The sequence below is a fragment of the Anabrus simplex genome, chromosome 1 (assembly GCF_040414725.1).
Source record: "Anabrus simplex isolate iqAnaSimp1 chromosome 1, ASM4041472v1, whole genome shotgun sequence".
NCBI classification, from domain to species: Eukaryota; Metazoa; Arthropoda; class Insecta; order Orthoptera; family Tettigoniidae; genus Anabrus; species Anabrus simplex.
In genome coordinates this window covers 1,099,728,110-1,099,741,017 of record NC_090265.1, presented here as the reverse complement: position 1 = coordinate 1,099,741,017, position 12,908 = coordinate 1,099,728,110, and the positions used below count along the sequence as shown (strand labels likewise).

At 40.7% G+C, this 12,908-nt stretch overlaps 1 protein-coding gene across 1 annotated transcript in view; it reads left to right on the top strand.

Moving 5' to 3' along the window:
• raskol (Ras GTPase-activating protein raskol) overlaps positions 1 to 12,908 on the top strand; it is a 220,731-nt gene that overhangs the window by 145,758 nt on the left and 62,065 nt on the right. Inside the window, exon 2 of the mRNA XM_067137493.2 lies at positions 10,364 to 10,458. Coding sequence (XP_066993594.2) covers positions 10,364 to 10,458 — 95 coding nt within the window. The remainder of the gene's footprint in view (positions 1 to 10,363; positions 10,459 to 12,908) is intronic.

Sequence of the window (12,908 nt, the reverse complement as noted above, 5' to 3'; positions counted from 1 at the left end):
TATTATTATTATTATTATTATTATTATTATTATTATTATTTTGCTGAAGTCTTTTATGGATTGTAAAAATAGTTACTGAATTTCGTACATAATTTATTACGCTGGGTTAAATGTTGAGTTTCCTGGAATTTTAGGTCATCTTGCCGGGTTGAGAGAGTTCTAAAGGTAGTGATGATTAAGTGCTCGCTGCATATATCGAGGGTGCTGTACCCACGAGTGGCTAAGTATCTTGTCACATGACTGACCGCTACGCTGCTCTTTAGTATCGATATCACACACGTATGCACTTGTCCTCTTGGAGGTGTACAGTTGTTTAGCTGTACCTGTGCCATTAATTGCTACTACTAAATGCGACCATCTACGTATGAACTGGTACTGCAGTCTTCCGGGTTCTTGTCCACGTGACATCATCTGAGAGGATGTTGACCTTCAAGAGGACGAGATATTTTTGTAAATTAGAATTTTTAGGCTAGGGAATATAGTGTGCCCCAGCCAGTTTCTCTGCATATTTGTGGTTAGGTTATGGTGAGGGGAAATTGCTATGCTGAATCTTAAATGATTCGTTATTTTATAAGCAAGGTATATGTAGATCAGTGCTGTAAACTTTTATGAATATAAGAATGCTTTGATAGCATGTAGTAAGCATTATTGTTTATATTTCAGGGTAGGGTTCTCCAAGAGCCCTGAGACTTGAGGGTATTTTATTTACCATTTTTCTGAAGTGATGTGGAGAAGTGCGAGGAAGGCCATGTTTATATCATAGCAATGGAATGTTGCCATGCCATGACGTCGAAACCGTAACATTGCTTTTCCAACCAAAGCACATAAAACTGTGATGGCAGCAAGTTCTAGGTGTAATTTTTATTCTTCCTTTTTTAAATTTCTCTTCGCCTCATCTCCGCCTTGTAAACTTGTCGGACTGACCAGGATTGCTATAGACTTGAGAATTTCTGTTCATCAGTGTCACCTAGTTGTACATTACAGAAACCGCATATTTTATATTTAGTTGTTTAAATCAAAAACATGTACTAGTGTAATCCTAGGTTGATACTAGTGTCGTACGTATTTACTTTTTAGGTCGTGTGATGTAGTTTAGCTTGCAATTATTATTATTATTATTATTATTATTATTATTATTATTATTATTATTATTATTATTGGTAGTATTTTTACGGATGGCATTCTATAATTTATGGACCAGAGAAAATAATTCCATAATAAGGACAGAGGAAAGTACGATGAGTTGGATGAGAGTATCAAAAGGAATAAGAGCTGCCATGGAGGAGCAGATGAATGGGAAACGCAGAGAAATCGAGGAGTTTCAGGACAAACACGACCATTTCAATGTTCATCGTAAAATCAGGGAAGCAATGGGGAAGTTCAAACAGAAGCCTACTTCATTCCTCCTCGACATCGAAATGGCGTATGGCTTTTTTTTTTTTTTTTTACGTCGCACAAACACAGATAGGTCTTATGGCGACGATGGGATAGGAAAGACCTAGGAATAGGAAGGAAGCGGCCGTGGCCTTAATTAAGGTACAGCCCGAGCATTTGCCTGGTGTGAAAATGGGAAACCACGGAAAACCATTTTCAGGGCTGCCGACAGTGGGGTTCGAACCCACTATCTCCCGAATACTGGATACTGGCCGCACTTAAGCGACTGCAGCTATCGAGCTCGGTACGTATGGCTTTTAGTGCCGGGAGTGTCCGAGGACAAGTTCGGCTCGCCAGATGCAGGTCTTTTGATTTGACACCCGTAGGCGACCTGCGCGTGATGATGAGGATGAAATGATGATGAAGACGATACATGTACCCAGTCCCCGTGTCAGCGAAATTAACCAATTGTAAAAATTCCCGACCCTGCCGGGAATCGAACCCGGGACCCCTATGACCAAAGGCCAGCACGCTAACCATTTAGCCATGGAGCCGGACTCCTCGACATTGACGGAAACGTAGCGGTGGAAACTGAAGAGGAACTAATCATCTGGAAGGCGTACATTGCAGAATTATTCTGCGACGAAAGCAGACACAAGTGAAACGTTAGGACCTTATCTACCCGTGAGCGAAGTGAAAAAGGCACTTTAAATATCTGTAGGCGGAAGGGCAGCGAGCCCTGATGAGATTCCCCCGTGAGCGATGTGAAAAAGGCACTTTAAATATCTATAGGCGGAAGGGCAGCGGGTCTTGATGAGATTCCCGTAGAAATGCTGAAAGCGGTGAACATCAGCGCCATCTACGATTCAGGGACCATTCCAGAGGACTGGCTAAAACCGACTTTCGTGACGTTGCCGAAGAAATCATCCGCTATGAAATGTGAGGATTTCTGAACAATCAGCCTGATGAGTCATGTGTTGAAAGTTTTCGGAAGATCATACATGCCAGAATCTATAAGAGTAATACACAGGTGAAACGCAGTTTGGATTCCGCAACTACCTGGGCACCCACGAGGCCCTCTTCACGTTGCAAATACTCGTTACAGATGTAGGGACATGAACTGTGACGTGTTTATGTGTTTCACCAAGGCATTTGATCGCTGTCGGCACCAGAAGAAGATCCAGACCTTCCGTAGAGTAAGCATGGATGAAAAAGACATCCGAGTTACTGTCAATCTCTACTGGGACCAGCGCGCCCAAGTTAGAGTCGAAGACCAGGTGACCGAGTTAGTAGAAATAAGCAGGGGCGTCAGGAAAGGTTGCGTACTTTTCCCTACTCTATTGAATATTCACTCCGAGGAGATTCGCAGAAGCTTTGGCTAGTCTAGACGTGGGAGTGCTGGACCAACCTACGGTACACAGATGACACGGTCCTGCTAGCCACAACCTGGGGATTTGCAGTTATTGTTGACCCAGTGAGAATTGCTAGCGAAGCTTCCGGATTGGAAATAAATACTAATAAGACAAAGTTCATGGCGATAAGTCGCACAGGAAGGGCAGACGCACTGATGCCAGGAATCGAAGAAATTGAGAGGGTTGACAAATCCGGCTACGTGGGAAGCAGTCTCGATGCACAGCTTGACCCTAACACAGAAATCAAAGCCCTAATAGAAATCGCCTGTTCGTCCTTCATTAAATTGAGGCCCTTTCTGTGCCCCGGTGCGTGCCGGCCAAACTGTGCATCATCAGATGTCATGTCTACCCTGTTCTGTTGTACGTAGTCGAGGCCCAAGCAACTGAGAGGAGAATAGACTCGTTCGAAATTCGGATCTAGGGAAGGTTGCTCAGAATATCTTGAACAGCCCATGTGACCAGCACCGTAATGTTGCAAAGGATTTGCCACGATAAATAGCTGATGGAAGTTGTAAAAACGCGGAAATTAAAATATTTCGGATACGTCATGCGATGCGCAACGAGGTGACATATCGAATACCAACTCATCATGCAAGGCAAGATCTTCACGAAAAGAGGCCCTGGGCGCCGTCGGATCTCCTGGCTGAAAAGCCTCCGCTGGTAGTTTGAACTGCCATCTGCCGAGCTGTTCAGATGATCACCGACACCCGGACGGCATAAAGGCACAAGAAGAAGAAGGTTTTTTTTTTTTTTTTGGCGACGGTGGAAAAGGATTGGGATTGGGAAGGAAGCGACCGTGACCTTAAATGCGGTGCAGCCCCAGCATTTATCTGGCGTGAAAATGCGGTATCATGGAAAGCTTTTATCCGCCAAGACACTGACTTCGCGGGGCTCTACCTATAAGTAACACCTTTCGTAACACCCAGATGCACTAGCCGTGCTCCATATGTCAGTACCCAGCACCACCCATGCCTCAGTAGTTTCCATACTGCCGCAGCCATGGACCTTCGCTGGAAGCTGAGTTTTGCTCTGGCTTGGGTGGACGCTAAGATACTGCGCAGTATCAAGAAATAGCAACATGTAGTACGTACATTGTACATTTTACACACAGTACGTAAATAGTCTGTTTTAAGTCAACTGATACGTATGGTCGAATTGCTACCCACGTAGTGAGAGTAATATCTTCTGCTATGGCACTTGCAAGAAGTAATCCTTTTCTTCGCAGAAGGTGGTACTGTAGGTGTTGGATGTGTTTAATAGCCATAGTTAAGGTCCATCGTCGTAAGTGAAATGGTAGTTCTTCCGGTCATAAATCAAAATTTATGAACGTAATCAATGGTTGGTGAAAAAGCATTAGCAGTTATCGGTTGTAACTGAGTGTTAGGTGGTCATTGTTCGTCCAGCAGAACGTGCGTTTGACTTTGATACAACAATTGTACAAGAAAACTGTTTTAGCCATGTTTAATCTGTTTATATTAACAGTGAAATAGCTGAATTAATCGAGGCATTCGGTGATCTGTGCTAGAATTAATGGATCTGAGATAAATGTGGGGTTTGTATTTTGCTGTATTTTATCATTTAAACTCTGAAGGCACACATACTTTAAAACGTTTAATGAAAGTTACCCCCAGAATAGAGTTTATGTATAAAATTATTGTATTAGGATCGTTTCATCTATAAACATCTATCTATAAACAGACTAAGTAATAATTCCACTCGTGTTCGGTTGGCCATTTTTGTTCCGTACTTAACATCTCTTTGATATGTACTATATGTAGGCCTACTGAACTCTTACATAATACGTTGAAAGTTTATATCGAGTTGAAGTAACAATGTTTTGATGTATTTCGGATAAAAAGTTACTTTGTTCTTCCTGGGATGGGCACTACATATGGATTTGGCTCCATTTTTACGGCCAGATGCTCTTCCTGATGCCAGTTGTATGTTGCCGTGACAACGGCTGTTCAACGAATAACTCATGACTGAGGATATGCATAAAGTAGAAGCGGTCGTAGAAGCTCAGGGGAGAATTCTACTCTTATTTTTGTTACTGTGAAGTGTGAACATGTGTAGAGATGGTTATTAATTTCATTTAATTTCATTTCAACCAACCAAGGAATGTGTGTACCCGAAATGTGTAAAATTATAAATGTAGGATTTATAAATGTAACTTTTCGGTCAGTCTGTTGTAAATCCTGTCGTCGTGCATTGGCTTCCTCAAATTTCGGTGAAGACTCTCCAGACCACGCAAACTTAATACCGTCGGAGTCTGAAGAGAATAAGAATTGGACTCGTGATGTCGGATAGGAAGGATGATGATGCTTGTTGTTTAAAGGGGCCTAACAACTAGGTCATCGGCCCGGATATGAAGGATGGGAGTGAGGAGTTCTGGCCATCTGTATGTGCTCCTATCTCCGAGTCACAATGAAACTCACACATCAGCACAATATTTCTTTGAGCATTTACCAACAAATATATATAGTTTCTATTTCAGAGTGGTTTGAATTCTATTGTAACCAATGCATAATTTTCTACTAAAGTATTCAAAATTAACGTAAATGTATTTCGTCTTCAAAGGAAATTAAAAAGCTTTTCTCAAGCGTACACACAAATAGATCACAGTGAAACTCATACACCGTGTAGTAGGTCCTTGAAGCTCGGAATAAGACACAATCACCTTCAAATTATTTATTTTGTTAGATATCCATTGGCTCGTTTAACATCTCTCAAACGGGCAGGCATGGATCGTACCAATTTTTCGCAGTATGATGACTTATTTTCTCTCATTCTTCGCTTAAAGCAGATTTCAGGTAATCTTTGTTGGAATTCTTATATTTCCTTATTGCCACTTGTTAGTGATGCCACAAGTTCTCTCTATCTGGTGACTGAGGAGGTGTTTCCAGCACCTTTTGACAGTTATTCAGGAGCCATATTCTCACTATGCGAGCTTTTTGTTTGTGATCGTTATTCTGATAATATTTGTGTGGATCGTGTATTCCACATTTTTGAGCACTATAAGGCAAATTGTTTTTCAGCGTGTTCAAATATGTTTTTATCAATTATCCCGTCAATGTAATTCAACTTTCCTACCCCACTAGCTGTCGTACACCCCCAGACATTAACACCTCCTCCACCTTATTTAACATTTGGCTCATATTGGTAGATTTTAGGTCTTCATTCGGTTTTCTCCAGGCAGTAACTTTCCCCATCTGATCCATAGAGGTTGAATTTACTTTTATCTATAAATGTTACCGTTTTCCAGAAGTCAAAATCTTTTCCCGTGTGCTCTATAACAAACTGTAGCCTCCTCTTCCTGTTCAGTTTATTGACCAATGGTATTTTCCTACTTACTCTTCCATGCCTATTACTTTTCCTGATAATGCGCCTAATTGTTTCTGGATGGGCTTTCTTCCCTGTATGTTCTTCAACCATCACCGTAAGTTTTGGAGCACTAATCACTAGATTCTTCTTAACCTCTCGTAGTATCCAACGTACATGTGTGGAATTAAAGATTCTTTTCTGACTTACTTTATCCTTATTTCCAATCCGGTTGATACTTTTATACCTGCCTATAACACATTGCACAGTTGAATGGCTTCTGTTTACAATTTTTCCAATTTCTCTTAATGATTTTCTTCTTTTAAAATGAAAAATTTTCAACTCTCTCTTCTTTCGAAGACTGGTCTCTCTGACGGCTCATTATTTTATTACACTACCACGTGTCTTCGCAACGTTTGACGATGGACAACTTATCTCCTGCGTTCCATATTGCACTTGACAGTTAAAAGTACTATCTGCGCACTTTTTAACGATAGATTTGTGTACGGGTTTGAGGAGTAAGAAGGGAGCGCTTCCGGTTCCGTAAGTACTGCCAACTGAATGGAAATTAAATCTGGTATGAATCGATAATATGATTGATTGATATGAATTTTCTAAATCTTTGTTATTTTAAGCAAATAACTGTGTCACACACACATTATATAACATTTCTCGATGCGAATCTTATTCCTAGAGTGTATTCTATAGTTTGGCTTTGCTGTGTAAAAAACAACAGTACTAGTACGTAAAGTGTACGCCAGACGTCGCACAGCGATGCATAAGCGATTCATAGTTTGTGTTTCAAAGATTGCCAATACGAATCTCGAAGATTGCCGAGGTCGACCGCTTCAGCTCTAGGGTGTAAGTCTATCGCTAAAAAGTGCGCAGATAGTATGGTGTTTATACCTGTCCATCGAGGTCTGTACGAGTTTCAACCTCGAGCAACAGCATAATACCAAAGAATCAGAGATACTTGTGTTTATTTATGGGCAAGATAACTAACAAGTAGTGACATAATTCAAGATATACACTTTACATTACACATAAAAATATGACAATTAAAGTCACCAACTTTCTGTTCATAACGAAACAAAATAAATTACAATCTTGTATGAGTTTCCTTGTGACCCACTGTAGGTGGTATGTGAGGTACCGATACCGGTGCTCCCACTGGTGCTCCTCTGTCTTGTTGTGCGTGTGTTCAGTTAGGGTTGAGTGATAGTTTAAAGTGGTATTGTTGTTATGTTTTAGTGTTTTAAGTGGTGGTGGTGGTGATTATTGTAATTTTAATATATGTGTGTGATGCCAGGAAACTCGATATTCTAGCTTGGGCTTCCTTGGTTGTCAACCGACGCTTCCAAGATAAAATCCCACTGGAGAGTCGGCATTTCTAGTCGCTTCTTTTTTTTTTTTGGTAGTGGCTTTACGACGCACCGACACAGATAGGTCTTATGGCGACGATGGGATAGGAAAGGCCTATTAGTTGGTACCTTAATTAAGGTACAGCCCCAGCATTTGCCTGGTGTGAAAATGGGAAACCACGGAAAACCATCTTCGGGGCTACCGACAGTAGGATTCGAACCCACTATCTGCTGGATGCAAGCTCACAGCCGCGCGCCTCTAACCGCATGGCCAACTCGTCCGGCCTAGTCGCTTCTGACAACAGATGAGGGATACACACACATTACCTTGAGCAATCCCCAAATTTCGAAACCATCGCTTCAGACGAGTGCTACGGCAATCTGTCTGGGACTTCTACCTTGACAAACAACGATTTATCAAATCTTTTGTTACCTTGTCGTTAGATTATATCGTTCGTGTTGAAGTGCATTATATTTGTGCCGTCAGTGTGTTGACTTGTGACATTGCAAGAGAAGTTAAAGGAAGAAATTCAAAAAATCGGACATTTTATTTCCATTTTCCATCTAGCCTATGATGTCGGAAGGAAATCAGAAGATTGTCGGAAGTGATTCTTTGAGGGATTACATTTCAAGGATCATGGAAGTGGAGCTTTTCGCAACAATCCCTACACTGAAATGTTTTGTGAAGAACTGTGCGGTCTTTACACTGGTATTCAGAATTATTATTAACGTTCCTGCAGCTTGAAATCCTAACTGCCGTAAATATGAGGGAATTCGGAGTGAAACTATGTTTTTTTTTTCTGGTTGCTTTACGTCGCACCGACACAGGTCTTATGGCGACGATGGGACGGGAAAGGCCTAGGAGTGGGAAGGAAGCGGCCGTGGCCTTAATTAAGGTACAGCCGCAGCATTTGCGTGGTGTGAAAATGGGAAACCACGGAAAACCATTTTAAGGCTGTCAACAGTGGGGTTCGAACCTACTATCTCCCGAATACTGGATACTGGCCGCACTTAAGCGACTGCAGCTATCGAGCTCGGTAAACTATGGTTTAAATTATGCAGTCTTGTGTTTCAGTTTTCCTCTGTATACATCTGAGTTCGTGAAAAAGAGTGACGAATGAATATGCGGAACGACTGTCATTGCCATGGCTGAAATGCTTAAACCTATGGCCAAATATATTTGAATGTAGAGAGTCGAGTATCTGGGGTACACTGTGTAAGATCATATTTCATGGCAACCTCATAACATGCGTAGGGTGTGTTTTGTAAACGGCACTTGTTCTGATCGGACCAGTGACGTCATGCTGAGATAAACACATTGTACTCTATATGTACAGGCACTGGTCTAGAAACCTTATACACGACGGGAACGCTTACCTCATTGTTCAAGCTGAGCTCACAGGAAGTGGTCAGTGCAATCATACTGTGTTGTCACCAACTGGGACATCCATCTCTTAATCATTTGTAGAGTGGTGAGTTTCCGACACTGTTCCACGAGTTAAGAGTGCCAATGGGTAGGCTACGATGATCTTTAACGTCGACAGAAGTTGTGAAAATCGTACAACAGTTACACCACCGTTAAAGCATTTCATGATCTTATTGACAGCGTTCATTAAACGGAATCATGGTGTCCAGAAAACTACGGGTATGCTCATTTTTATAGATTTTTAACGTGATAGACAGTTGAGGCAGATGATTTTTTGTGAAGTGCGACATGGTTTGTAAAAGTAATATGTGCACAATATTTGCTCTGGAGAAAAAAAAAAAGTGAATGTATTATGTAATTATTATTTAAGGTTAACGATAGGCTTGTATAGAACATCACATAGCGATGTTGGTTCAGGCAGTTTCAATTAGTTGTTCTATCGTAGAATCAGCGACTACATGGACCTTTTTCTTTAGTGAATGAATAATCTCAGTAACGATGTAGTTTGAGTTATTCTGCACGTATGACACAACCATTTTATTTCTTGGAGATCTTATTTATCGAGGAATTCTTTTCCTGTATAATATTGGCTATGCATATGGTGCCGGCCACGCGGTGTAGGAGTAGCGGGCCTGCCTCTCACTCGGAGGCCCCGGGCTCGATTCCCGGCCGGCTCAGAGATTTCTTTAAACCTAAAATTTGAGGGCTGGTTCGAGGTCCACTCGGCCTACGTGATGATTGCAATTGAGGAGCTATATGACGACGAGAGTGATCTCCAGTCCTTCGATCTGAGCAGCGGTCGCTTGGTAGGCCACGGCTCACTAGGGCTGTAGCGCCATAGAGTTCGTTTCTTTTGTGTGTATATCGTGGTTAGCCATCTGCCTGATCTGTCGTCAGCTTTACTTAGTGGTTCCAGTGGTTAATTGTGGACTCTGCCTCGAATTCAAGAATTGTTTGAGCAATTACTTTATTTTAGGGACTTTGGGCTCATGATCAGCCAGTGTTCGAAGATTTCGAACGTGAGGAGGGAGGCGATTGAGAAGCTATCTGATCTGAAGAAAACAGCGTTCATTGTGTCCCTCTGACAGAATGTGATTCGAACTGTTGGCTACATATCGTGGTTTATATTTGAGGTTGTGACTATCAACTCTATTTATGTGAATATTAGGTGCTGTAAGTTATTTTTTGTTGATTTGGACGGGATTAGAATATAGTCTATAGGAGATTGCCTAGCATGAAAGTATATTAGACGGCGAATAGGTTTATCTCAAACTCTTCGAAATATTCCCATCATATTATTAATTGAACTTCCCTCAGGTTTTTACAATGAAATGAGCAGATAAAGTAATGCTTGCATTGTATGTATGTGTACCTTAGTGTACCTTAGTGTTTTAATAATGTAATAATATTTTCTTTAACATTATCGGTGCTATTTTGATCGCACTAAATATATTGGTTTTCCTGTGTTACAGATACTTCGTACGAGAAGGCTTGTCGGAGGGGCAGCGCCCCCGCTACCCCCGTCCTTGGAACTCGAGCCCTCGAGCTTACCCCCTCTCGGATAGTGGTGAGTACCTCAGCTATGGTTTAAAGTGAAACGTGGTTATTTTTGTGATTATAATCAGTATGTTTCCGCTGAGGCGAGTCGTCTTTAGTCGTCTTTACTATAAACTTATTTAAGGGTAATATCGCTTTTCTCGCTCCTTCCTAAATAAGTTGAAACATAACAACTACATATTTTAAGTGCTTCCTGTTTGATGGGACATGAAGTGACATTAAATATAAGGATTTATTTTCTCATCTTACGAATATAATTTAGAGATTTTTATATCATCGCCCTTAAAAATACCAAGTTTAAAAGCACTAATATTTACGCATTCATTTTCGCCTCTCGAAATTCTGTGTTTTGAGATAAATTCTTCAGTTTGCGCGGGAGAATTTTAATTATTATAGATACATCTTTAATATCTGTCTGGTTTTCATTGATCATGTAATAACGTTTCAGTTTCGGATTTAAAAAAATGCAATGTTCGTTCTGGCAGTTTGAATTGAGCGTGTCTATCGTAGAATCAGCGGCTATCTGATAATTTGTGTTAATCTGCGTGTGTAACGAACAAGTTTTTTTTAGTGAACCTTATTTAACGAGGAATTAATGCTAATGTTATTGGTTGTGCATCTCGCTAACTGTGTAGTTTCGCGGTTTTCGGAGACTTCAAGGCTTAAACGACCTGGAGGGCCCATAACAGAATAACAACCAATTGTACAATTTTTGCTGCGATCGGAGCTTCGAAATAACTTCGTGCTGTACAGTTGTGCATCAACCATGTGCGTCGGGCAAGGTTACAGTATGTGACAGTGGGGAAGATCATTCAAGGACCATGTCCTTTGTTGTTTCTAACTACTTTACATCACTTCGTGTTCGTAACGAACAGTATAATAATAATAATAATAATAATAATAATAATAATAATAATAATAATAATAATAATAATAATAATAATAATAATATTTTATTTTATTTTATTTTTTTTTTTTTTTGCGAGGGAGTGTGGAAAATCTTTCATAAGACGCTTGTGAGGGTCCGCACTCAACAAGTGTGTGGAGATTCTTACCCACTAAAAACCACACTCCCTTTTCCCACGACGTTTATCTCCGCCCCGGAACCGCTCTCGCATTACTTCAGGGCGGATGTCGTGCTTAATGCATCTTGTGCTTCATCTTCCTTCTTCTGCTTTACTATCTGTCGTAATCGTCCAGGTCCTTCTTCTTCTGACGCAGAATATTTTCTAATAATAATAATAATAATAATAATAATAATAATAATAATAATAATAATAATAATAATAATAATAATAATAATAATGCCCCAGAGGAATCACTTGATATCTTGCAAAAGCAAATAGAAGAAATTTGGAACAAGGAGACCCTACCCGAAGATTGGAAAATAGCTTTGATCCATCCATTACACAAAAAAGGCAGCATGAAGAACATCAACAACTACAGAGGAATATCTTTGCTACCCGTGACTTACAAAATTCTATCACTTGCCATCCTGGAGCGTTTGGAAGCACAAGTCGAACATCAAATAGGTGAATACCAAGGAGGGTTCAGAAAAGGTCGCTCAACAGCCGAGCAGATCCAAAATCTCAAAACGATCATCAGATATTGTACACTAAGGTCCAAGCAGTATGTGTCTGTCTTTGTGGACTTCAAGAAAGCGTACGACTCCATTGACCGGGAAGTCCTGCTAAACATCTTAAATGAATTTGGAGTTGATTTGAAACTGCTGGCATTAATTAGAGCCACTCTGACCGATACAAAATCCAAGGTGAAGTTCCACGGATGTCTCTCGCATTCCTTTGACATCAAAACAGGAGTCCGACAAGATGATGGGCTATCCCCGATACTCTTCAACTGTGTTCTTGAAAAGATCATCAGAACCTGGCGGATGAGATTACAGGAAACCAACTATAGTCCATTGAGAATAGGAACCAAATCCAAGGGGATCGCAACAGACTGCTTAGCATTTGCCGATGATATTGCTGTTCTCTCAAAAGACATAGTAACCGCTAGAGCTCAAGTTGAAATTTTAAAGGAAATTGCCGAACAAACTGGTTTGCAGATATCGTTTGAGAAAACAGGAGTAATGACTAACATCAAAGAGGCTCCTCCAAAATTCCATACAAAATACGGGGACATCACCCGAGTAGACAAATTCAAATACCTGGGTGAGATCATCATGAAAAATGGACTGGACAAAGAAGCTCTTCAGGAGCGAGTACGCAAACTGGAAATAGCCTACCAAACATCCCGCACAATCTACAACAAAAAATGCCTTTCCCAAAACACCAAGATACGTCACTATGAAACAGTTCTAAAGCCAGTAGTTCTATATGCAGCCGAAACCCTGTCTCTAAATGCCAACAAAGGACTCCTTGAAGAACTGGAGAAAAAAGAACGCAAAATTGTGAGAGGAATCTTGGGATCAAAGTACAAAAATGGAATCCATCAAAAGAG